The 25,493-nt window shown below is 37.3% G+C and overlaps 1 protein-coding gene across 2 annotated transcripts in view; it reads left to right on the top strand.

Moving 5' to 3' along the window:
* gmds (GDP-mannose 4,6-dehydratase) overlaps window positions 1-25,493 on the top strand; it is a 64,058-nt gene that overhangs the window by 29,034 nt on the left and 9,531 nt on the right. For both annotated transcript variants that reach the window (XM_039693142.2, XM_039693141.2), the window contains 2 exons: window positions 21,443-21,561; window positions 21,775-21,871. In XM_039693142.2, coding sequence (XP_039549076.1) covers window positions 21,443-21,561; window positions 21,775-21,871 — 216 coding nt within the window. The remainder of the gene's footprint in view (window positions 1-21,442; window positions 21,562-21,774; window positions 21,872-25,493) is intronic.

Here is a 25,493-nt window from a genome sequence, read left to right as displayed (position 1 = left end):
GCTTTATAGTTTTATGGAATTCAGACTTTCAGGCCTCCACTAAAAACATACATAAAATCAGGGCGCAAATGAAGTGAAGTTCAAAGATTCCTGAGAAAACACACAGGCTGAGCTGATAGCATAAAACTCTCGACGGGGTCTTAGAGGTTGCTGATGTTTTTGTTATTTTTAAGATGATTTCACCTCAGACCACTTTGTTTCTCCAGCAACAAAATGATTTTGTCCTCGTTCTCACCTCTCGCATCTCTCCGCACCACCGACCAATCACGTACTAAAGAGAGCTCGGAGATGAATCACGCTGGTCTTTATGAGAACACGACGGCCAATCAAATCACTCATTAGCTCGGCGACCAACTGTACCTGCAATGACCCGTCACTCAGGGAGACTCTTCTTTCATAGTCGTAATGGATTGGATTTTTACAGTAAGATGAGGAGATTGTTTTCAGAGGAGACTGGGAAACCAGCTGGAACTTTTTCAGCCAATAGGATATTTTGTAGTGCAAATTTTGGTGTGTGTTGCATCCATCCATAAAATCAGTGTAAAATATAAACTGATAACATATCAGCCACAGTTTTGTTGTAATAATGAATTAAGTGTTTTTTGAAAACATGCATTTATAATACTAATACTATATCAATAAATTAAAATTCTTACTTTTATTCAGCAGGAATGCATTTCATTTCTGTTCAATAATGCTGTTCCTTTGAATTGTCTATACATTAAAGAACCCTAACAAATGTTTGCATCAGTCACACACACACACACACACACACACACACACACACACACACACACACACACACACACACACCGGTATATGTGTTTAATTATTAATAATAGTAACATTTAAATCCCATAACAAACACTGTAATGTCAGATTTAAGGTAGTTGGGTATGTTTTGTGATAGGTGGCGGGTGGCTGTATAGGGGTTGGTAGGATTTGATGCTCTGATGGGTATTTTGGTATGAAGTGGGTGGTTTTGTGAGTGTTTTTTTTATTTTGGGGTGGGGGCCTTAAACTCCAGTGGCCAGCATCCAGCAGAATAAATAAACACAGCTGCAAGCTGAGACCACCTTAATGTGTGTGTGTGTGTGTGCGCGCGTACACACGCACACATTCATTCCCTCATTTCATGTGGGAGAACTTGGAGTACAAGCTTTAAAAGCCGCTAACGTACAGATACACACAAGTACACACACACCCACAATATGTAAGGTGATCTAGGGAAAGGGCTGATTTTAAGGTTGATTTAGCAGAGCATTTAACACAGGGCATTCCTGAGCTTGTGTAAAGCTCTCTATGCTGAGAGGAGGTGTTTGTGAGCGACTGTTAGACTCCCCGATTTGTATGCTTCTCCTCTCATATGAAGAATGTGGGTTTATTCCACTGTGTGTGTGTGTGTGTGTGTGTGTGTGTGGCAGCTGGCTGTCTGTGTGATTGACATGGCTGAGCTCTTCCCCACTGTGATGAGGATGAAAGCAGATGCTCTCGTTTAGTTTTCTCCCTTTTTTTCTCCCCTCTCTTCACATGCCCTCTGTAACCAGAATCCTCAACTTTCAGCCTCTCACCGAGCTGAAGATATGAGGGAGACAGGAGGGAGTGGGAGAGGGGAGAGAGGAAGGACAAGAATTATTGAGTGGAGGAAAGTCTTAGAAAGTGGATGAAAGAGATGAATTTTATCACATTGTTCTGTTATCATGCATGTGCTTTGGCAGTGCAGCAACATTGCAATACAGCCTCTGTGAGTTAAGAAGCTCTCCGCTCTATGGCTTTCTGTTGCTCGTATGCATTCAGTCTATAAGGGCGTTTTTTTTTTTTTTTTTTTTTTGTGGATTTGTTCCAAAATCTAGTTAGCATATTAATGCATCTTTGGCGCGTTCCCTACTTGAAGGCTGTTCCAAAAGAAGGTCAGCACCTTAATCATGATGGCTCCAAGATACCTCATACTGGAACTGATATTATATCAATATGTAATATATAAAATATTTGTTGTACAGTGTATCGTATTGTTATAGTTAAAAAAAAACTGATGTATTATGATTTTTTTTTTTTGTATTGGACTTAATATGTTGCGCTTTTTTTCCAGAGGAAAGAAATAAATAATACAAAGAAGGTGATCTCAGAATGCCTTGCGACAAGCCCAGTTAAAAAAGAAATCCCAAATATTTTATTAAATATAATTAAATATTATATTTAAATATTAAATATTTACATAAACTCTATCATTCAGAAGTTTGGGGTTGGTAAGAGTTTTTATCAAGACTGTATTTATATTAATACAGTAAAAATATCATATTGATCTAATTATTACATTGATAATTTCTGTTTTAATGTTTTAAAAAAATGGCCGTTACTCATAAATTATTTTAAAAAGCTGATTTAGTCCTCAAAAAAACGTCTGATCAATGTTAAACTGTTTTGTGCTGCTCCATTTTATGTTATGTATTATAATGCTTATTTATTTCCTCATTAGCTTATCAACATGCTAACATCAAACTCTGTTTATTATAAGACTAGTTTCCTGCGAGGAGTGCTATTTTTGTACTGCACTGCTGCCTATGTAGAGCGTTCCAAATCGGTCACTTCTGAGGTTCCATTACAGTTAGAATGCTGCCTACGTAGGCGGTGGGCAGAGAGACGGCTTACTAGGTTTTGGAGCAGAACTTGTTTGTCTCTTTCTTCTCTTGCACACACACACACACACGCATGGTTTCTTTTTGAATTAATGACTCCAGGGACGTATATCCAGTCTAATGGTCTGCGGTCTGTTCATTCTCTGGAATAGATATGAAGACTCACCACTGTTTCTAATGCCGCTGTAATATCAGGCTCCCTCAGCTAACGTCTGTTTTCTCTTAGTGTGGAGTCACACCCATACGCTCTCGATCCCAGACCTGGCTGACCTCTCCGTCACCTCTCACCTTGTCCTTTCTCACTGAGTTACAGACCTCCTATGTCGCTCCATTTCTGTCCATTTAATTTTTCTCTTGCGCACTCAGCAGCCAAAGTCTGTCATTACAGTGGAGACACTCACACTCGTACACACACACACACACACACACATATTCATTCACACTCCATCATTCAGTGGAGTCGCATATTTCTCCTGACAGCTTCTATATTAAGCTCCAGAGTTTTTGTCTTTTGCAACATCGAGACCAAATAAGTAAATCTAACCCTCTGTTGACTCACCACAGAAAGTAACGAGGTGTGTGTGTGTGTGTGTTGTGCCTTTCATGACTTGTGTACCATGGTTTGCAACAGCCCACATTTTCCCACTTTCCTCCATGTTAGCACACCAGTTTTCCACACAGCTGAGCCTAACCGTGACACAATGTTACCATAACGTTTGCTTTTTGTCCACCTGTAAACAGATTCACACAGTTTTTGCCATGAAGGCAGATTTTAATAATAGTTCAATTTGACTGCAATTAAAGCGATAGTTAAGACAATTAAAATTCTGTCATTTGCTCACCCCCATGTCGTTCCAAGTCTGTATGTCTTTCTTTCTTCGATGGAAGTCAAAATAATATATTTTGAAAAAATATATTTTTTGTCCATGCAAGTTGAAAGTCAGTGGTGTCCTGTGTTGTTGGACCCTATTGACTTGCATTGTATGATAATAAACAGTGAACACTGTTGAAAGAAATGAATACTGGTTTGGAATGACATAAGGGTGATCTTATGCGTTATCTTTTAAAGGAGTAGTTCACTTTAAAAAAAAAAACTTTGTCATCCCAGATATCCATGTCATTCTTTCTTCAGCCCAAAAGAAATGAAGGTTTCCAGGATTTTTTCTCCATATAATGGACTTCAATGGGAACCAAATGGTTCAAGGTCCAAAAGACAGTTTCAGTGCAAACTGCAAACTGTTCAAAGGGCTTTAAACGATTTTAGACGATGAATAAGGGTCTTATCAAGCGAATAGATTGCTCATTTAAAAAAAAAAAGAACAAAGTTTAAGTTTTATAAGCACAAATGGTCGCCTTGCTCTGTTAGGGTTCGGGTGTGATGCGCATTCGTGACTCTCCTACTTGAACTCGTTCATCAAAATGAACAAATCTTTTCCCGAGTCAACTCGTTCATTTCGTTCGTTGAATGAACCAAATGACACGAAAAAAGATTAGTTCATTTTGATAAATGAGTTCGAACAGGAGAGTCACGAACGCGCAACACAGTACAGAACAAGGTGACCATTTGAGCTTATAAAACTTTTAAAAAATCGCTTAAAGCCCTTTGAACAGTTTGCACTGAAACTGTCTTTTGGACCTTGAACCGTTTGGTGCCCAATGAAGTCCATTTATATGGAAAAAAATCCTGGAATGTTTTCATCAAAAACCTTAATTTCTTTTCGACTGAAGAAAGAATGACATGGATATCTTGGATGACATGGGGAGAGTAAATTATCAGCAAAAGTTTTTTTTTTTAAAGTGAACTACTCCTTTAATTTATCTATTAATTCTTGGATTTTTAACTAGTGTTAATGACATACTGTGTTGCTGTATCATTGTCAAGAGAATTAAACATTAAAGTAACAAAAAAGTGTATTGAAATGGAGTAAAAGTTAATAGATTTGAGTCTCATGGCAGTGAAGGTGTGTGTGTCTCAAGACTGAAGACAGGCCTTGTTTGTCCATTACAGTGTGAGAGGAAGTCCAGACCACACCGTTTGAAGTGATGCAAAGTTCTGGTGTGTAAATGTTTGTGTTTGTGTGAGTGGCATTTACTTACTGGAAATGGAAATATCCCACATCTGTCACGTTATTCCACTCATAAATAATTCATATTTGCTTTCGTTCTATGACTCTCACTCTTTTTTTTTCTTCTTCTTCTTCTGTCTTTGGGTTTTGTTCTGTAAAGCTGACAGATGTTTCTCTATCTGTCACTCCTGTTTCATCATTTATTTATCCAGCACACTTTTTTTATATATCTGTCATGAATTATTAATAAGCGGGAAGGACCATTAATGCTGTACATTATTGGATGGAAAATTATAAGTACACACAGGCACTTTTCTTTTGTAATGTTGGGGTTTGCCAGTAAAAACAACAGTTGTTAGGGGAGCATATGTCACATGGACACACATTAACACAGTCACTCTCACCGAGTTTTGGGACGAGGAACAAGTGACACAGAAGAGAGGCGTGTGTGTGTGGTCAAGAGAAAGAGACCGTTCTCAGCATACATGCCAAAACAGAGTACCACTGTAACACATTATTCTGGAAAGACTGAGGGTACATGGTGTGTGCGCCCTTTGTCTGTCTGTTGAGAATGGAAGATAAGTGTACCGCCTTTAAGGATTGTATACTGCACCCTGCTTTTGAAAGTAGGATGAGAATGTATTTATTTACTACTTTCTTTACTTTTTTTCAGTAAATTGATCACAAAAGTGACGGCCTTTTATAATGTTACAAATAAATGCGGTTCTTTTGAAATTTATATTCATTAAAGAATCCTGATTTTTTTTCCACAAAACATTTAGCAGCACAATTGTTTTCACATTGATAATAAATAAGGAATGTTTCTTGAGCACCAAATCATGATTTCTGAAGGATCATGTGACTCTGAACACTGAAGTAATGATGCTGAAAATTCAGCTTTGCCATCACAGGTTTAAATATTTAAATAGAAAACAGTTATTTTAAATGATAATATTTCACAATATTACATTTTGAACAAATATATGCAGCCTTGGTGGTGTAATATCATTAATTCCGTTCATTCATATATTATATTACATTTATTGGTTTACATTTTTTTACCCAACTCTTGTACAGTAAGAAAAAAAAATACTAAAACCACAATATTTGTGTGTGTGTATTAACCAAAGCTGAGTGTGTATGATTTCTATTATCTGGTGAACAAATGTAGAATGTAATAAATCCTGTTGAAGCTCCTGCCGATCAACCCACACTCACTGAAACAGGAGAGCTCAACTTTCTCCGTTGAGAGTGTGTGTGTGTGCTGTCCACATTCACAGTCTGCTGTTGGGTCATCAGTCAGCTGTGGTAATCTTTGTGATGACAGGCACTGGCTTTAGCGATGAATGGAGTTTCCATAGCAATACGTGACCACTTTACCTATTTATCTAAAAATCTGATGTTGTGACGGACACAGGCGGCCATCAGACTATAGTATCATGTAGGAGGAGGGAGATTTATGGAGCCTCGGCATGATATTTGTGTGCAGCGGTGTGTTTAGATATGTGGGTAATATCATGCCCTGCTATATGTCTGTCAATGTGCCCGCCTCGAGAATTCAAAAGCATCCCTTCGGTGACTACAGTACAGGCTAATGTAACTGGGCATCCTTTGACGGCCCGTGTGTATACGTAAAGAGGTGATAAGTGACTTAATGAGTTTTCTTACCTTTTCACCCACTGCATCTATTGGAGCATCTCGCGCACTTAACTGACATGTTTTAAATGATGCTTTCAGGACTCCATCATCTTTCATCACGTGTGTGAGCGTGTAGATTTTTAGCTGTTTGTCGCATGTCTGGGTTCCATAGACTTTGTTGAGTTTCTTGGGAAGTGAACACAATAGCCTTTCCTATGTGCATACATACAAACACACATTCACACACATATGTCCTTATCCAACCCGATCTGACCTGGCCGATCCAGTCACCTTCTCATCTGGTTCTGCTTTTGCCCCTCCCTTAGGGCCAGGAAATAGTTGAAGAGCCATGTGTTTCCCTGGGGCCACATTTCACAGGTGCACCACTGTTTGTCTCTTGCCTTTTACATTTGTCTTAAATAATAGAAATAACAAATACATCTCTACACAGAGAAAAAGGACCCACTCTGAGCTCCACACAGTCCTGAATCTCCACGTTCAGACATCTCCACATCTGTCTGTCTGTCTTTCTCAATCCATCTGTCGTTCTGTTATGCATCCATCATTCTATCGATCGTTCTGTTTGTCTGTGTTTTATTATATCTATCTCTGTTGTTGTTGTATAGACCATTTTGAAAGATGTAAACAACACTGGTCCAGAAACACTTCCTGTTTCAGTTTGTAACTGTTTTCTTTATTTCACATGTAAAGAAAACATTTTTAAGGTGTTTGTTTAACTTTTTGATTCACTTTTATATGTTCTGTTGGTTGTATTTTTTCCCAGCTTTTATGTAGTGTTAAAAAACTGAAACAGAAAGTGCTTCTGGACCAGTTTTGTTTACATCTTGCAAAATGGTCTATATATCTGTCTGTCCTACCTATGTCTGTCATATCTACCTGTCTGCCTGTCATCTATCTGTCTGTCTTCTCTTTGTATAATTTCATACATTCTTACTTTTTTTTTTTTCATTCACTAGTGCACATGTGCATGCACACGCTGGCCATACTATACGGTAGTTTGAAGGGTCTGGTTAAGCCAGTGAAACGCGAGCACTTTTTCATGTCACGTTTAAACATCTTAATGACACTGCAGTCTGCCATGCACCCCCAGCATTAATCATCTCTGCACTCTTACGTTACACACTCACACACACACACACACACTCATGCAGTATCCAGATGTGCGCGCTGATGCGTTTGATTGGATAATAGGCTTGGAGGGACTGTTTAATGGTCAAAGTTTCTGCTTTAGGGTTTAGGGGTGAAAGGTCAAACACTGCTCTGCCCATTAAACCTGACCGGTGGGTGTGGGGGCGTGTGTGTGCGTTGCGGTGGGTGGGGGATCTTCAATTACTTGTAAATTCACACACAGAGAGGGTTAAAGAACCCCTATTTTATTTGCACGATAAAACCTTTTCATACTGTTTTGTATAGGTTTACGGTCAACCACACTCTATTATCTCTGCTGTACTGATTTAACATCATATCATATTATATTTGAACTGGCAAAGAGTAGTTTCATGCGATATGAATGCTCTCTCATACACGTACGTAGTCTGGACATTATCAGATATGATGTGAGAGAAATAGTATGCTCTTTTTCTGCGGGTTTGTTGGGATGTTGACATATATGTCCCTTTCTTGATAAAGAAAAAGTAGATATTGAATCACTGTTTGAGTGTTGTCATGCCAATACACTTCATTATTGTGTGAATGTGTGTGCGTGTGTGTGATAGAGGGAGTGAGAGAATGCTAACATTTGCGTAAAGGACCTGAATGGTTCCTCTGTTTAAATCTCAGGAAATCAGTAGAGACTGGCTGCTTAGCTGAGTGAGTGCTTCCTGTCTCTACAGGAAGTGCAGGCTTTTAGGAGGAGGAGAGGTAATTTAGAACAAGAGTGTGAGTGTTTGTGTGAATGTATTATCTAGATACCCTGGCTGCTCTCAACTAAAATTTGCAGTGTTGGGGAAGCTACTCTAAAACTGTAGTTTGACAAGCTACAAGCTACTCGTACGTTAAAGTAGTTAAACTACAGTCAAGCTACTCTTTTGGAAAAGTAGTTAGCTACACTACAAGTTACTATCAAAAAGTAGCTAGCTACATTGAAACTACTTTTACTTTTTGAACAACATATTATAAATATTATATTACCTATTATTATAAGATGTTATAAATCATATATTATAAATAACTGAATAAGTGTCTGATGAATGTTTTAATTCAAATATTTAGTGTTTAAAACAATGCAATACAATTATGATTTCATAGAGTATTGTTTTATTACACACAACACTCAAATATCTGAGACTGTTTGTCAAAAGTTCAAAATTGCAACAAATAGCCTACAACATTGCAAGAACGAAATATACATTCAACATAAATTGCATTTAGAACATTTTCTCACAAATAACGATTGAACTTGGACAAATAAGACCATGGGTAATTAACGTTTGTTTCTCTGTCCTCAAAATCTGCCGTCACCCCAATGTGTCACTGTCAACCCACTTCTTTACGTCAGTGAACCGTTAGCCGCAAGATGCGTGATTAAACATCAGGTGGCGGTAATGGCAAAAAATGAGTTTGTAATCTAACAAGAAAAAGAATATCCTTGCATCGCACTGATTCGCGCAGGCTCGACAATGTAGCAATGTAGCTTTTGCTCGAGCTACACCGCTACTTGCTGCAAAAAGTAGTTAGCTACTGGAAAAGCTACACTGTTTAAAAAGCAACTGAGCTACTGCCAAGCTACTGAAAAATGTAGTTAAGTTAGTAGCTTCGCTACTTGTAGTTAACTACTCCCCAACACTGAAAATTTGAGGAAAGCTTATAACATGGGGCCATTGAAATATGATTTATTTCAATCACACAACCTACCCTTGTTATGGGGAAGCGGTGTCAGTTAAAAAACAAAACATGTTTATATGATTCATATTTTCATAAAACAACCAGGCAAAAAATAACATTGAGAATATTTTAATGTAGTAAAAAATAGATATTTTGTAATAACAGTTTGTGATTAATAGTATTTCCTGCATTATCAAATTGATTTACTGACATCTGACCCCACAGCTACTATTTAAAAAAAAAAAAAAAATATATATATATATATATATATATATATATATATATATATATATGAAGAGTTCAGATGCAAAAGCCTCTAAATGCCATTTGAAATTTTCTTCTTTAATGATGATTTTTATCAAGCTTGTATATTTAAGTTCAGTAATTTCACTTAAATAACAATTAATAGGTAATTATCATTGCCATTTAAGTGAAATTACTGAACTTAAATATACAAGTTTGGTAAAAATCATCATTAAAGAGGAAAATTTCAAATGGCATTTAGAGGCTTTTGCATCTGAACTCTTCATATATAAGGGCTGTCAAACGATTAATCGCATCTAAAATAAAAGTTTGTGTTTACATAATATATGTGGGTGCACTGTGTATAATTATTTTGTATATAAATACACAAACTTGCATGTATATTTAAAAAAAATATTATGCATATATAAAATATGTATATATAATGTAAATTATATATAAATCTATACTCATGAAAATATTTCATATATATATATATATATATATATATATATATATGTAGTGAAAACATTTACATTCTTTTCTTTTTTTATATTTTTACTTCCCGACCTGAATACATTTAAATTGACTAATATTTTTTTCCTTGCCACGTAGAATATTTACTTTACAAAAAAGCGGTTTTCAGTCACAAACAGCTGTAAATGATTGCCACTTCTTAAATATTTGATCACATGACACACAATGCAGTTTGTTTTATAAAGAGCCATTGACATATATTACCCCACTCTCACCTACATACGTGTTTTGTCTTGTGATCTTTTTTCAGAAAGTTTATATAATTGTCATCATTGTTTGCAATTATACGATTTTGGTTTTTTTTATTGCACAAAATCCATGTTTTGTGGATTTATTGCGTCTCAACTTGATGTTTGTTATTATTATCCTCATAAGTTTCTCCATAATGACTTTTTTCCTTGCAATGTTTAATCAAAAAGTCATTTGCCTCTTTTCAGGCTCACGCAGCCAAACACAATCAAAAGCTGATCACACAAACCATGTGGGGTGTGCAGGAAGCCTGAACATGCTACACACACGCACACTCACAGCTGGATCTTGTTATAATCTTTACAGTAGCTGACTCGCTCTCTGTTATTAGAAATGTTTTGTACTACTGCCGTAGCTCAGAATTTATGCAGTACAGGTGTTGAAGAATCACACACACCATCACGCTTGTGATCTATAGCTAGTATGTGTACAGTCTGGCATTTCTCCTCCTACCCTACTCTATACACACACACACACACACTGTCTGACTCCTGAATCACACACACCTCCCTGCAGGTTCAACATATCATGGTCTGTCTCGCTGAAATTGCAACATATGATTCTGATTTCAGGGCCTTCAAATCCAATATGAAAAAAATGTATTTCATTATAACTTCATATATTCCTGAAGGCTGAGTGTTTTTGCACACATGCATGTCACTGTATGTTCATGAGGTTGGATGTTTCAGTGAATGTGCTTGTTTACGTCTCACTAGGTAAATATAGAGTGGTGTGTTTGTGCATGTGTTGGTAGACATGGCATTTCCTCTTTGTGTGTTAAGATTGTTGGAATGGAGATTTGCCAAGGCAGGAATGTGAGTTTAAACGGCTCTGGAATCTCTGAATATTTCCACAGAACAGAGTAGGAGCTCTCGAACTTCCTCTCTTTAAGAAATTTAACGGTTATTTGTCATTAACAACTACTTTTAAATCATTTATTATCGATCAAACTACAAGTTTCTCGCAAAAGTGGTTCGTTCATTTTTGGCAGCATTTGTAAACAAACACATGTCTTGCGGTATTACCTGAAATGGTTTAGAAATGTTTTCATTGAAATGAAGATAAAATCATTTCTTGTGCATTGCTATTTGAAAAAAAAAAAAGAGTTTTATTAGGTATACTTGAGCTTCTGAGATACACATCCACATTATGCACACACAGGGAATATAGAATAACTGAATCCCAGCTTTCCATGACCAACAGCGATATAAAAGTCGAGTCTCAAATTTTACCCAGCATTCCTAACACAAAACCTCATAGTTCAACATACATTCAGATTCACCCAAACGGTTATTCTTTAAGGAAGCACAATGTATCCATACAATATCAATACAACTATTAACCGTTGTTATAGTTATTATTTTTAATTGCTGTATTGATTCTGGAAGTGGATAATACTCTTATTTATATATTTTGAAACAAAACAGATCCATATCTTTACTAATTAAAAATATTAAGTTTTTGATGCCTAGTTTTATTTCACAGTGTAAATGGCCAAATGCCAATTTTTTTTGTCATTTTTGGCCATAACATAAAAACAAATCAGTGATTGTATCTGCCAAAATGTCACTGGTTTTCATTTATTTTTTTAGTTTATTCTCATCACTCTCGAATTGAGTAATAACCCTGGAGTTTTGTGAAACAGTGTGTTTGACACTGATGATTATCGATGATAATGGTTAACAGCTGATTCTCTTTGATGTCCTTTTTGTTTAAATGCTTAGATGCCATTGTACACACACACACACACACACACACGTTTCATCAATGTCTGTCATCATTTTTGAAAATGCTTTTTGAACATGCAGAATGAATAAATTATGAACTCGAGTGAAATAAGTTCCTTGTAAATGTAATCCACAAACACATGCACACTAAGCCGCTACGTTCGCGTAAACACACAACGAATTTCCCTGATGTCTCGCTTTCACCCTTAAACGCATTTTAATGCAGAACTCAGAGGTGGTCTGGGTGACCCTGGGAATTGTCAGCATATTTTATGAAAACACCTCCAGAGAAGAGCTCCTTCTTATGGTTTGTTTAGTTTCTTTTTAGTTCTCCGATTTCATTGGAGTCTGCAGGAGTCCAGAGAAGCAGCCATACGTGTGTGTGCACGACTTATTTTACTAGTCCTGTTTTTTTTCCCAGGCTAATAAGTTTTTAATTAGGTTTTAAGCTGTGTATTTGAAACAGGCAGAGAAGAGGTTAAGCCGTCCCAGATAAGGTGTCTTAACTCCACCCAACCTCCTCGAATGAAATCAGATCGATTAAAGAACCACTGCAGATATTAAAGCCGAAATTAAACAAACAGGTATCCGAATTTCAGGCCGGTGCTGATTTTTAACAGTTATCAAAACAGCACATTCTGTACATGCCTCCACCGCTGCCAGCACCTCGGGCCAAGCGCAAAACACTGACAAGGCTTTTGTCCTCTCTTATTCTTCAGACAAAACCTTAGGTGAAGAATTTGACAGTTTATTGGTTGGTGACTTTTACGAGTCGGTTTCAAACATTCGGCAGGAACTGGCTCCCTCTCTACCTGCATAGAGCTGCTGTAAACACCTGAAACCAACACCTTTTATTCTTTCCTTCTATCACTTCCTTTAGAGGGCTTCTTTTGTGTTATGAATATCACTGCTAATCTGTAGATTATAGGTTTGGTCTTGTGGATGTGTGCCGATGTTTGTTTAAGCCTGGTTGTTGGTAAAGTGAGATGATTATAGTCTGTGGATGAATGTTTAGATGAACAGGTTCATTGCAACTTTTAGAAAGATTACAGAGTTTAATAGCCACACACTTGCTGCTTTGCATTCATTTCACCTGATATAGACGTGTGCCAGCTTGCAAATTCACTGGTTCATTATACAAACTAAGAACCCGCACAGTTATAAGGCTAATATTTAGTTTAAAGGGATACTTCAGGATTTAGCATGAAGCTTTGTATTTGTAGAAACCCTGTAGTATTTTATATATCGAATTATAATGCTTTCCACCCTCGTATCCCACTGAGATGAGAGATTTATTTATTTTTTGTCTGGAAAAAATCCTCCAATGACACGAAAATCGTCATTTCTATTTTTTTTTTTTTTTAATCCAATCACAGGCTAAAGACTACAGTCAGTAGTAGGGGCTGTCCCGCATGTTTTCAACCCACCCATAGAGGGTGGGATCTCACTCACAGAATGTACGCATAGTGTCAGCCATCTTTTTTTGGAAGCTAAGCTAGCAGGCTCTTGTTTTGTGAAGAAAGTAGTAGGGGTTACCCGGACATGTCTGGCCGTCGATGTCCAGGATTCAGCTTTTGCTTTCTGTAGTCGTCATTTATTGTTTACATGCACACCTTTTGTTTTAATCTAACTGAATTCATTCTGATTGGTGAATCTGAATGTAGTGTTTACATGAACGCTAAACAAGTGTTTGGTTGATGAGCGTTTTAACATTGCTAAGAAAATTCCCGCTCCTTGGTGAGAGATACGAGACCGGTGCGTCTCAGAGGTGTCGCTCATCGGTAATCACGCCACCGGCCTCGCGCCGTTCTCCCACGGCCGTAGCCTCGTCCTGCTCGCCACAGTAAACATAATGAATGGCGACTGTAGAACGCAGAAGCCGAATCCCGGACATTTTCGGGCTGACTCATCACGGAGACTCACTATTCGCCTTCACTTGTTGTTTAACTACTGCGCTCTGTTACCGGTAGGCGTGGCCTCCTAGGGCAGCGAAGCAAGTGCATTCTGGGAGTTGTTGTCTTTTATCCACATAACAAGACATAAATACATTTTCTGGCTTTTCTCAGTCTAGATAGCTCCACATTCAAAAATAATTTCACATTTCTTCTACATAAATGACCCATTTTAAATACGCATTCATCTTTCCAGAGGTGAAGTATCCCTTTAAATTTCATTTTCTGGCGATTGGTTGGACTGGATCTAGCCTGACTGATAGCACTAGATAGGATGTGGTTTCATCTTTTAAGGCAAAAATGTTAGCAAAATGTGCACACAGAAGATGCATTACAATCTTTCCTCACTCTGTTGTTGTTCTTTTTCCCTATAGTGAAAGTTGTCTATGATAGATTTTAATATCTCTTCCATATCTTCCAATCAGCTAAACCATTTTAGCATATCAAAATTCTGTGACTCTTTCTATGAAGTATAAATGATAATATCTCGTGTTATGATGATGTGATGCGTCTAAATTCCCATTTAAAGCAGCAAATATATATATTTTTTTAAGTTAGTCTTCCTAATTAATTGACTTGTTGGTTGGTGGATTACTAGTTAACCCTCCTGACCTATCCCAAATTCTGACTTAATACTTTCTGTTCTTTTTCTTTTTAATGGTCTATATTAATCTCATATCAGATCTTTTGCTCGCCGCTTTTTCAGCATTTGCCAAGCCCTCTCTTCTACCGGACTGATATTTTTGCACATCTGACCAAGAGAAGGCAGATTCTTCTTTCTATCTGTCAGTCTGTCTTTGTGACAGTGCTAAGACAGGCAAGAAAATGACAGACTCACGTACACACACACCTCTCTTTGTTCATTGTACTCCAGGCAGTAAAAGCTCACCTGGGGAAAGCATCAGCAGTAAGATTCGCCAGCACAGCATGCCTCCACAAATACAACTGTCATCGCTCTGTCTCACACACGTTCTCACACACGCATTGTTCATTGGGCAGAGGTCTTGGCCACATAAATGTTCATTCAATCTGTCTCACACTCACAAATACAATTAAAAGCGTCTTAATGTGTGAGAAAAAATCCCGACAGCGTTACAGCTTGACCTTTCACTTTTATATGACCACACAAAATGAAGCCACCTGTGAAACAGACAGCAGAGTGTGTGCGTGCCGTCTCATCTGTGTTTATTGCGAACATTTATAGAACTCTTCTGTTTTCCCGCTTGCAGAATTTCTGCGGTCACAGAAGTTGTGTGCACTGCTAATGGATGTGTATGGGAGTGTGTGTCCCTGCTCACACACCTGTTCCTCATTTTCCAATTTGTAACCAATCTGCTCTCAACGAGGGGCTAAACGGCCCTGATAACCATCTTGACTGCTCTCTCTTTCTCTTACACACACACACACACACACTCACAAACTCACTGTCTGAATGCATGAGTTCCAGTCAATAAACTGCATCTGTAACCGTTTTTTTTTTTTTTTTATCTTCCTTCATATTAAATTATATTTTTTTTCCTGTTTCTACTGGTCAGTCATTTTCATGATCGATATGTCGATCTACAATCTGGCTCTTCAGCCTCGGTGGTTGTGAGAAAGGATACCTCTCATAGGAGGTATAAACTTATAGGACAGTGATTTCCAAAGTGCATCTCAGAATGTGTTTTAACCGGTATTTGAAAAGATTTTTTTCATATAAAATATAAAATATAAAACATATAAAATTTCAATAAAATAGAATTAATTCATTAAAAAGTAAGCAGGTAGTTGAAAGTATATCAAATATAAAATTAAATTGATAAAAATGTTCATTATAAGTAATTTTTAACAATAAAGTTTTTTAGTGTTGTTAAAATTCACTTAAGCCTTGTTAGCCAGCTTTCCATTCATGTATTCTCAACCCCTAGATGTTGTGGAAATTTTGTTCTCTTGAACAAAGGGATGGAAACTGCTTAATTCTCCAATGTTTTTTCCTCTATTCCAATTTTATATTATTTAAATGAATAAAATCCACCAATGGATCAGCTCAGATGTTCTGGAACTTTGCCATGTTTTTGACGTGTGTAATGTTGTATCGGTTTTGTGCCTTTTGTATTGGCCAGCACAAGTAATGTGAGCTGTGTGTAAAAATCCATTTAAAATAACATTAATGAAGTAACCAGGTGATCCGCAGTCAAAAACTCTCATCGTCTCTCTCACTCAGTCATTTAGTGGTCAGTGCTAACTTTCTCTCTTTCCCGTTCAGTGTATGTGTGTGTGAGCAAGTGTCACCATATGACAGCCTGTCTCTGCCTAATTCAAACCACCTGCATTAAACAGAGTACTTCTGTGCTCCACACAAAAAAAGACTGTGTCTATGTGTGTGTTGTGGTGGGTAGAGGGGAGTATTTAAACTTTCAGCAGCTCCAAAAATAAAAATAGGCTTTTAAAAACAGGCACCCTTTTAAACCAATGACTCCTGGAGCTATAGAGTCAGTTCCAGGGTATATGTGTGTGTGTGTGTGTGTGTCCTTTCCAGTGGATAGTTATGAATAGTTGTGTTATTATGTGCAAGATCTACCTGAAAGACCTGAAAGAGAAATTATTTACTTGTCATAAAGTGAACTGAAGTGTGTGAGCCATTTTTTCTTTCTTTCTTTTTCTTTTTTTTTTCTTTCTTTCTTTCTTTTTCTTTCTTTCTTTCTTTCTTTCTTTCTTTCTTAATTTATTTTTATTTTATTTTGTGTTGCAATCATAAATCCATATTTGGTTGAATTGGATTCAGTGTTGCAAAGAGAACTGCAGGTTTGTTTATTGCTGAGTAACAAACTAAAAACAAATGTAAATAGGAAAAAGGTTATATCGGTAATGAGAGGATTTTGTTTTTGCTTTTTAAGATGTTTTAATTTCCATTTTAATAACTTAACAAGTTAATAAATGTTTAAATGTAGCAACTTTTTATTACATATTTTACTTTTTTATCAGTTTATACTTTGTACTTTGTATTTCACTTTTTTAGTTTAACGTTTACTTAACTTTGTATCGTGTATTTCACTTTTTACTTTAGTTTTAATTTATTTACCCTTTTACTTATAACACTTAATTTTTTGTAATTTTTGTACGATTTTGAATATATTTAGAATGTGAGTATTCATACTCTAAATATATTTAGAGTATGAATACTCATATTCATACTCTAAATGAAATTTTTATACCAGTCAAAAATTTGGATACTTTTTTTTTAGTTTTATTATTAAACCTTTATTTAACCAGGGAAATAATCACATTGAGATAAATATCTCATTTACGAGTGAGCCCTGGCCAAAATAGCAGCACACAATATACATAAATACATAAAACAGAATACACAACACGCACATGTACAAAAAATAATACAAAATTAAATGTTAAGAGCAAGTGCAGACAGATTTGAATGATTTGTTTAAGTGTAGCTTGAACTCACTTATCGAAATAAGTTCTTCAAGTTTCACTTTTCAAGTTTCACTTTTCTCTGCAGTTTTGGACTACATTTGTTTCTCGTGATCTTTTTAAATGTCAACACATTTATGCATGACATTTAAAGTGTACAGAAATGCTATCTAGTCAGCGGATGGGTACTTTGAAAGAGATTAACATTTATAATTTATTTTACCACTACATAATTCCCATACCTTGATTTTATATCATAGTTTCAATAACTTGACTGTTCTTCTAAAATATGTAAAAAGAGTTATATTAAATGAGTTGGTGTGTCCAGACTTTTGACTGGTAGTGTACATGGATAATCACATTTCCCCTTAAAAAATGAGCTGCCCAGTTAATGTAAATTTGTTAGAAAAATATGATTGGACACACACGGTCACATGACCATCGATTGCACAATCTGTCATAATTTACAATTCCAGACCTTAAGATGATTTGAATATTTCAAGATACTACATTCTAAATTGCCTGCGGGGGAATAGAGTCGCACACGCCCAGATGCACTAAAACAAGAGAAGCATTGAAGCCGAGAAGAGGATGTCATCACACTTAATCCTTTGTTTTCTCTTTCACCTTTTTTAAACTCACCACCCTTTCTTCCAAGTTTATGTTTGCCTGCATGGACGGATGGCAGAGGGAACACTGACACCGATTCAAAACAAACTGCCGTACAATGTCATTTTTGGAAAGCTCAGTCTCGTCCTGATCCACTGGAGAAGGAAACTGCCCTTGAACCTCACATTCTGCTCTACCTCTGTGACCCTTTAGAGTAATCAGTTAAACAGATGTACAGTATGTGTGTGTTTACCGATCTATGCACAGGTTTTTTATGCTGATATTAAAGGAAGTGACTTAATCTTGGATTGAGCAAAGCTGTTTGAACCTTTATGACCTTCTGTGCGTGAAACACACACACACACACAAAAGATATTTTGAATTAAAAGTCTGTTTTTCTTCTTCATACAATAAAAGTCAGTTCGGGCCAATTTTGTTTTAGACCCCATTGACTTAATCATATGGGCAGAAACGGTTTAACCATCCTTCAATGTATCTTTTATTGTCTTCCACAAGATTAATAATACAGGTTTGGAACGACATGAAGGAATTAAATGGTAAATACGTTTTATTTTGGGGTGACCTATTACTTTTAGGTAGGCTTTTTGCTCTATTATATTTTATTTATACATTTATTTATTTTTTATGACTTTTTCTAGGCAGGTCAAGTCTCATTTATTTATAAAGCAATTTATTTTTATTCAACAAATACATTGAGATCAAGCGAATCAATCAAATCAGCTTTTGTAGTATTAATACAATGAGTAAATACTAACAATATTTGAATTGTTGGGTAAAATGTTCTTTTAAAATTATATTTAAAGCGACAAAAGTACAATATATAAACTGTGTGTGGACAACGGTGCTAAACTGTGTGGACAAATAATGAAAGCATCCTCTCTTTTTTGTACACAAAGTTTGCAAATTTGCTGCTGAAATACCCAGAGAGCCTCAGTGTATCCAAACTCCTCCCAAAATGTCAGGAGAGAGTGTGTGTGAACAGGAAGGAAGGGGAAGGGAGTTGTGCTGCTGGCCTCTCAGCTGTCTCTCACAGGGCTAATGATCCTTGGAGAGAGGTGTGAGGGAGGAATTGAGAGAAGAGGACCGAAAGCAAGGGATGTTAAGACAGATACAGCACTAGCCGGGTTTCAGTTCAGAATATTTTTCCTGTTGGATACATTTACAGTGGTGCTAAACCATCTCACATTTCCCGAAAGTCTTTGCTGACAAATCCAAAAAGTTGCCAAATAATAATGGCTGCAAAAGCAAACCTAACACGGTGGAGGAGATTACAACAATGAATCTGTTACTGTGCTTCACTTAGCTGTCAGTGTGTATGTTTGGGATAATGAAAAAAAGAAGAGAGCAATGCTGTTTGTTATGACTAAAATAAGATCAGAGAATTGTGCAGGCCATTTCCTCCCTTTGCTTGACCTCTCTGTTTCATGCTATGTTTGTGTCTCTGGTTTTCTCTCACACACATGCACACACACGTTCACCTCTGTTACTTGTAGGTTTCATCATTTAGAAGCTGCCTTGGTTTTTAAATGACATTATTATTATTATTTACATTCCTCACACTCCTCCATGATGTCACCTCAGTGTGACATCATAGTTATTATTACATATTTTATGTGTGTGTATGAGTGCTTATACTTCTCACAGGTCACCAACTGCCATTAAACCTTTGTGTACATAATATTACTTGCTAATTTTCTGGTAATTTTATTAAGAAGTGCAACATTATATGGTTTACCTCAAGCCGTAAGAAGGCTGACCCCCTCTTGGTGTCAGTGACATGCGTCTTCTAAAGAAAACACCTGTCACAACTAACAAATTTTGCCTCAGGGTAAAATGTACTGTCAGATGATTATCTTCTCCAGAACTCTGTGACAACACATTTGTAGAATATTCCTGAACAAAAATATGAGGAACAACATTACATCGTTTTTGTGACAGACACTGAGAGCTGTGACAGTGTGACAATACAAAAACATTATAATACAACATTATAACATTATATATATTAAAAATGCACAGATTGCAAAATGCATCATCTTGCACACATTATATATATATATATATATATATATATATATATATTAAAAATGCACAGATTGTAAAATGCATCATCTTGCACAGATTCCAATATTTTTAAAACGGCAACATTAAGCATGTTAAATGTGTCCAATGCAATTTCCTGTAACCATTCAGGTGTGATTGGTCTTTACGTATTGCTTTTAATGAAATAATGTAAAAGAAACTAAAATCAGTTTATTGGTCTGTAAAATGATGTCTGGTAAATTTGGTTAAGTTCTTAATTGTGGCAAATTTTGAATTCTCTGCATGTGCGTGTTTAGCGAATTTCTACATTTCAGACTAGACCAAATCAAACGGCAGCTCTGAACACAGTGGGTGTTTAGTGGTGTGTGATGTAGAAGTCATTTTCAATGAACCTACAGACATTCAAAATGCAGTTTGACTGCTTAGACTTTGTGCCGTTATATAATTTAAATCCGTATCAGTTCCCTCAGTGTGTCTCTTTTTATGGTTTTCTCTTTCTGTCTGTCTGTCTATCTCATTTGAGAGTTTTTTTAAGTGAGTGCTGCAGGAGTGAAATATGAATGAGTTGGGCGGCCAAGTGCTGTGCTCCCACTGCAACGCATAAAACGTGCTGATGGGCTCTTTATCCCTCCATCAAGCTGAGGGGAAGAAAAGAGCGTAGTCCTGTCAAGGGAACTGTGCGATTCTCTGGCCAACTGGCTGAAGGCTGAAGCCCTGCAGTCAGAAAATGTGTATAAGAGTTAGAGAGGGAGCTAAAGCCAGAGAAAGAAGACCGAAGAGTATCACCCATTGACCTCTTGGCAAGCGTTCTTGTTTTAAGTATCGCCATTTATTTCTCCAAAAGCACTGCCTCTTTCATCTAGATGACCGTTTAGATTTAGTCTGTGCATTTGTGTAGTGGTTGTATGGACTTGGGAACTCTGTGCTTTATTCCCACAATTGACATCCCATGAGGCCTAGTGCTGACGTCAGGATGGGGATGGCCGTGTGTGTTTGTGTGTTGGTCTGTGTAAGATCGTGACCACATAAAAGCACATCCTACTGGCCTGGGAGCAGATGTGTCTGCATTGAGTGTGTGTCGTGTGTATGTGGAGGAGTCTTGATTATTGAACCTGAAAAAATAAAGCTGTTTTGATACTGTTAGTCCTGTGAAGCCATTATATAATTTGGATCTTGATATGATGTCTTCAATCACTTTTTATTTTATGTTTTGCACATTGTCAGACAGGGAACATACCAACTTCGTTAGGTACACTTATTGACCTTAAAAAGGACTTATGCCTCTTTTTTTTTGTTCACAAAATCATTAAGAAATAAAGTAAAGCTTATATTTCTTTCATTTACATTTGTGAGTATATTTACCCATCAAAATGACCATGTTTGCAAGGTCAGCATTGTGACATGCATCATCTCAAATGGAAAATGCTTTATAATAATGACATTGATCTTTGTGTTTGTTTGTCTTCAAGGCGATGTGGCTGATGCTGCAGCAGGAAGAGCCTATCGATTTTGTCATAGCGACAGGGGAAGTGCACAGCGTACGGGAGTTTGTGGAGAAGGCCTTCAAACGCGTGGGCAAAACTATTGTGTAAGAGCACGCATACACACATCAATCTCAGATTAAGCCCATCTGGTTAATCTGGCAGGTCTGGTGTTGATTTGTGGACGGGCTGTACAAGACCACAAAACAACATGCAAGCACACCATAAATATTGTAAATATGTAACACATATGCTAACAGCTGAATTGGGAAACAAATCAGATGAAGGAATGTGTTCATAGCTCTTATTCACGCACTCAGGTGGGAGGGGAAGGAGGAGAATGAAGTGGGCCGCTGTCAGGAGACAGGAGCCATTCACGTGAAGGTTGATTCAAAGTACTATCGGCCAACCGAAGTGGTGAGTTGCTTCAAGATTGTTTCTTCATGCTTAGACACTACACTACTTTCGCTAGGATTTATGCCCCGAATTACAATCTGATTGTACAGTCTAGTTGCTGAAAATCAGAGCCAGTCTGCAGATTTGAGGTGACATATTTTACTAAAAATCACGGCACAGGCTCCACTTTTTCAGTTAGAGCATTTTTCATCAAGTTTAAGGAATCACCTTAAAGTCTGGAAGTGTGTGACCCTCAGTCATTTAATGTATGATGCCTAGAGTTTTTTAAATCTGTTGTATTGTATTCCAGCATTAAGAGCATCCAATGTGCCATTAAGAGATTTATTATGTGTTTGATATTTTATATTCAGTGTTTAATGCATTACAAAGTACATAAAAAGTTCAAAGTTACAGTAGTGACATGACTACTTTTTGGGGTGAAAAGTAGTGTAGCACACTACTAAAAATTTGGGAACGAAAAGTAGTTCCTTTTTCAATTCGGTGAAACGTTACTTTTCCCAGTGACAGATTTGACTGCGATCTCCGTTGTAGTGAACGCCTATGGAGAGAAATGCACATAATGGATTACATAATCAGAGAGTAGCCTATTTCTTTTCATTTTGAATTGTTTCGTTCAAAGACAAGTCAAGCGTTCTGTAAATAGATATATTAATCATGCCAGTGAGGCATATGCTGCGTTTCGGTTAATTTATGATGAGGGGCTCCAGTTAACGTGCAACAAGTGACCATGCCGGCGCCTCCATGTCATGATTTTTAGTTGAATTTGGGGAAACCACTTGAAGCGTTGGTTGTGTTGAGCTATTTAAGTTTATTGCAAGTATTCAAGTAGCAAGTATTCAGCAAGTATTCAGTTTGTGAATGTGTGTGGTGGGTGCTCATTTAGGAATGAGAAAGGGCACCAAATCTTTAAAGAAAACATTGGTACTAAATGATTGTTGACAGATCAGAGCTTTTCTCTAAGACGCATGCTTGCTTTGTATGGTTCAGTGGGGTGTTTCCAAACAGAAGAAAGAATCATGTGAAGGTGAGACCAAAAGATGTGTGAGTGAGTGTATGCAGTCTGAGATGAGTGACATCAGAGGATTAAGAGGACCTGGTGCAGAAAGAAGGAAATCTGTTTCAAGTACAATCATTGGACATGGACAGTGTTATATAATATCAGTAAAAGATGCTTAAATACACAAGCTGAACAGGTCATCCATCAACACTGAGGTGAAATGGGAATGTGACCTTTAACCTCTGGGATAGGAAGTAAATCACTGCATTTCCTCCGGAGGCAGAAGTGTCAGTGCTTACGTGTGTGTTTACGATACATTTACAAATACGTTGTCCACAGGCTATATGTGTACATGTTTCAAACATGTTGAATTGACCCTTCGCTAAGCCCTGCCCTCCCTAGTTACTGTTGCTACGCCAGCCTGTCAAGCTTTCGCGGCTGGCCCATCTATTATAGTGTGGATGCACCCGGTGTCAGACGTTCCCAATGAGATAATTAGTAATTTTCGGCGAACAAGTGAAATATCTGAGAGAGCAAGACAAAAGGGACTACGGTATGCATTCGAGGGATATATTCACGACATTATATGCAACCGATTAGAGAATAATTTCTTAAAAATTGAAGTTAAAGCCTAACGTTATAGTCCCAGCGCAAGCAGCAGCGCCTCATACGCTGACCGTTCAAATGGGAAACACAAATTGAGGAACAGCTATATTCATACACAGCAGGGTATGTGAAAATAATCTTAATAATTATAAATCAAACAGCTTATCAATAAATTTTGTGGAATAACACTAATACCGGGAGAGCCGCGATCGGATTGGGTTAAGTTACTTAGGGGTAACGTTAGTAGGACGTCGATTAACAAAATGCTGAAATATATTTTAAGGTATGTCAGTGAGCCTTTGTCTTGTCTCTTTAATCTTCTTATTTTACGTTATCATTATGACCAAAGAACCGTCAATATTTCCAAGCAATAGGTGTTTTTGTTAAGCATGTCGACATTTACCAGTAGTTGTGAATGGGTCTCGCACATAGATGCTAGATCACGCCAATCATTTCTCCCCTTGGCTTTTAGATTTTCTGGAAGGAAAACAACTCCTCTCCCCCGTCCTAACTTTTAGTTTACCGGTATCATATTTGCACAATGCTTCAGCATGTTTCCCTCGTTCGAAAGCTTGCCAGACCTCCCGCGCATAGTTACAGTTGCTAAGACATGATTGGCCAGTGGCGGTTTTCGAGCGTGGCTTAGCGAAGGGTCAAATTGACCCTTTAATTTAATCAAATAATTTATTCTGGCTGAAACCGAATAGAAAAAGGACCTTTAATTTTTACCTGCAATTTTTACTTGGTCCTCTTTGCCAGCAAACTTGCTTTCCCTTGAAGCGAGTAACTGAATGAAATACACACACTTATTAATAGGAAAGCAGTGGGTTGAATACACTACATGTTTTTCCAATGAGACCCTCTTCAGTCGTCACTCAAACTGCTGTTTTTGAGCCATCCTAATCTGTTTTCATTTACACTACACCTGAATGATTTATGAAAACATAATTACTGACAGATAAAAATCTTCTGGCTGAAAGATCCCACATTAGAGCTAAAAATAACTGGCACACCCGAAACTGCTGTTAGATGAATAGCTCTATGCATTATTATCATTCCCAAGATCAACATACTGTATGAGGCTTCTGAGTGATGGCTATCATGTCAGACGTAACTTGTGGTTGGAAGTGCGTAAATTGCGAGCGAATGATGAAACCCAAATCGGCCATCTTTATTTGCATAACCTTTAGAGATCTCATAACGAGCGTATCTGCTTGGAAGCGTGTGCGTAGGGCAGGATTTCATCCGTGGCTTTGCTGCAAATGCAACCTGTATCTCGCCTTTACTGGATGTGTTCTTTCAGTCGACACACACTTGCTCACATTCCTTAAGGAGGTATGCGTAGTTTTAGCTTCACAATGAGAAAAGCAGGTAATGCGCTTGGCCTTGTCTGTCCATCACACACCATCTGCTCGCTCAAACAAAGAAACTGTGTGTGCGCGTTGAAATATTATGCTAACGTGCTTTAAGGCCTGAAATACCCCGATTTAAATGAAGCTTGAAATATTAAAGCGAATTTTTGTAACTTTTTTACGATTTACAGCAGGAGAGCAGTGCAAAGTAAATAGTGGCCATTCTTTTATTTCTCTCTCGCTCGCTTTTATTGTCCCTCTTGCACACACACAAGGACGAGGCGGATTGGGTACAATAATGAACACTTCAAAACCAAGCGGTCTGTCTTTTAGCTGATTGAGGGGGTTTAATAGTGAAAGCTTGAACTGATGAATGTGTCCCACAGACGGCCGCTGAAGACCGCTGCGTGAACCCTGTGGTCCCAGCTCTGCCTTTCAGTGAATATGATTTTGCACATCCATTTCATTCTTTCGGATGCTGATTTAAACAATTTTTATGAGGCTCTTTGGGGAAAGAGGACCAAAGTTAGCCAAAGGACTTTTTTTTTCCACTTTTTCTTTTCCAGACAGTCCCCAGAAAACCCTCATGGTTTTTTTTTTTCTTTTCGTTTTTCATTTTGAAAGAGAGAGAAAGGAGCACGAGAGAGGGCATAATTAAAAAGCAAAA

Source organism: Pimephales promelas, chromosome 13 (assembly GCF_988280905.1).
Source record: "Pimephales promelas chromosome 13, fPimPro1.hap1.1, whole genome shotgun sequence".
Classification (NCBI taxonomy): Eukaryota; Metazoa; Chordata; class Actinopteri; order Cypriniformes; family Leuciscidae; genus Pimephales; species Pimephales promelas.
This window is presented reverse-complemented; position numbering and strand designations above follow the sequence as displayed.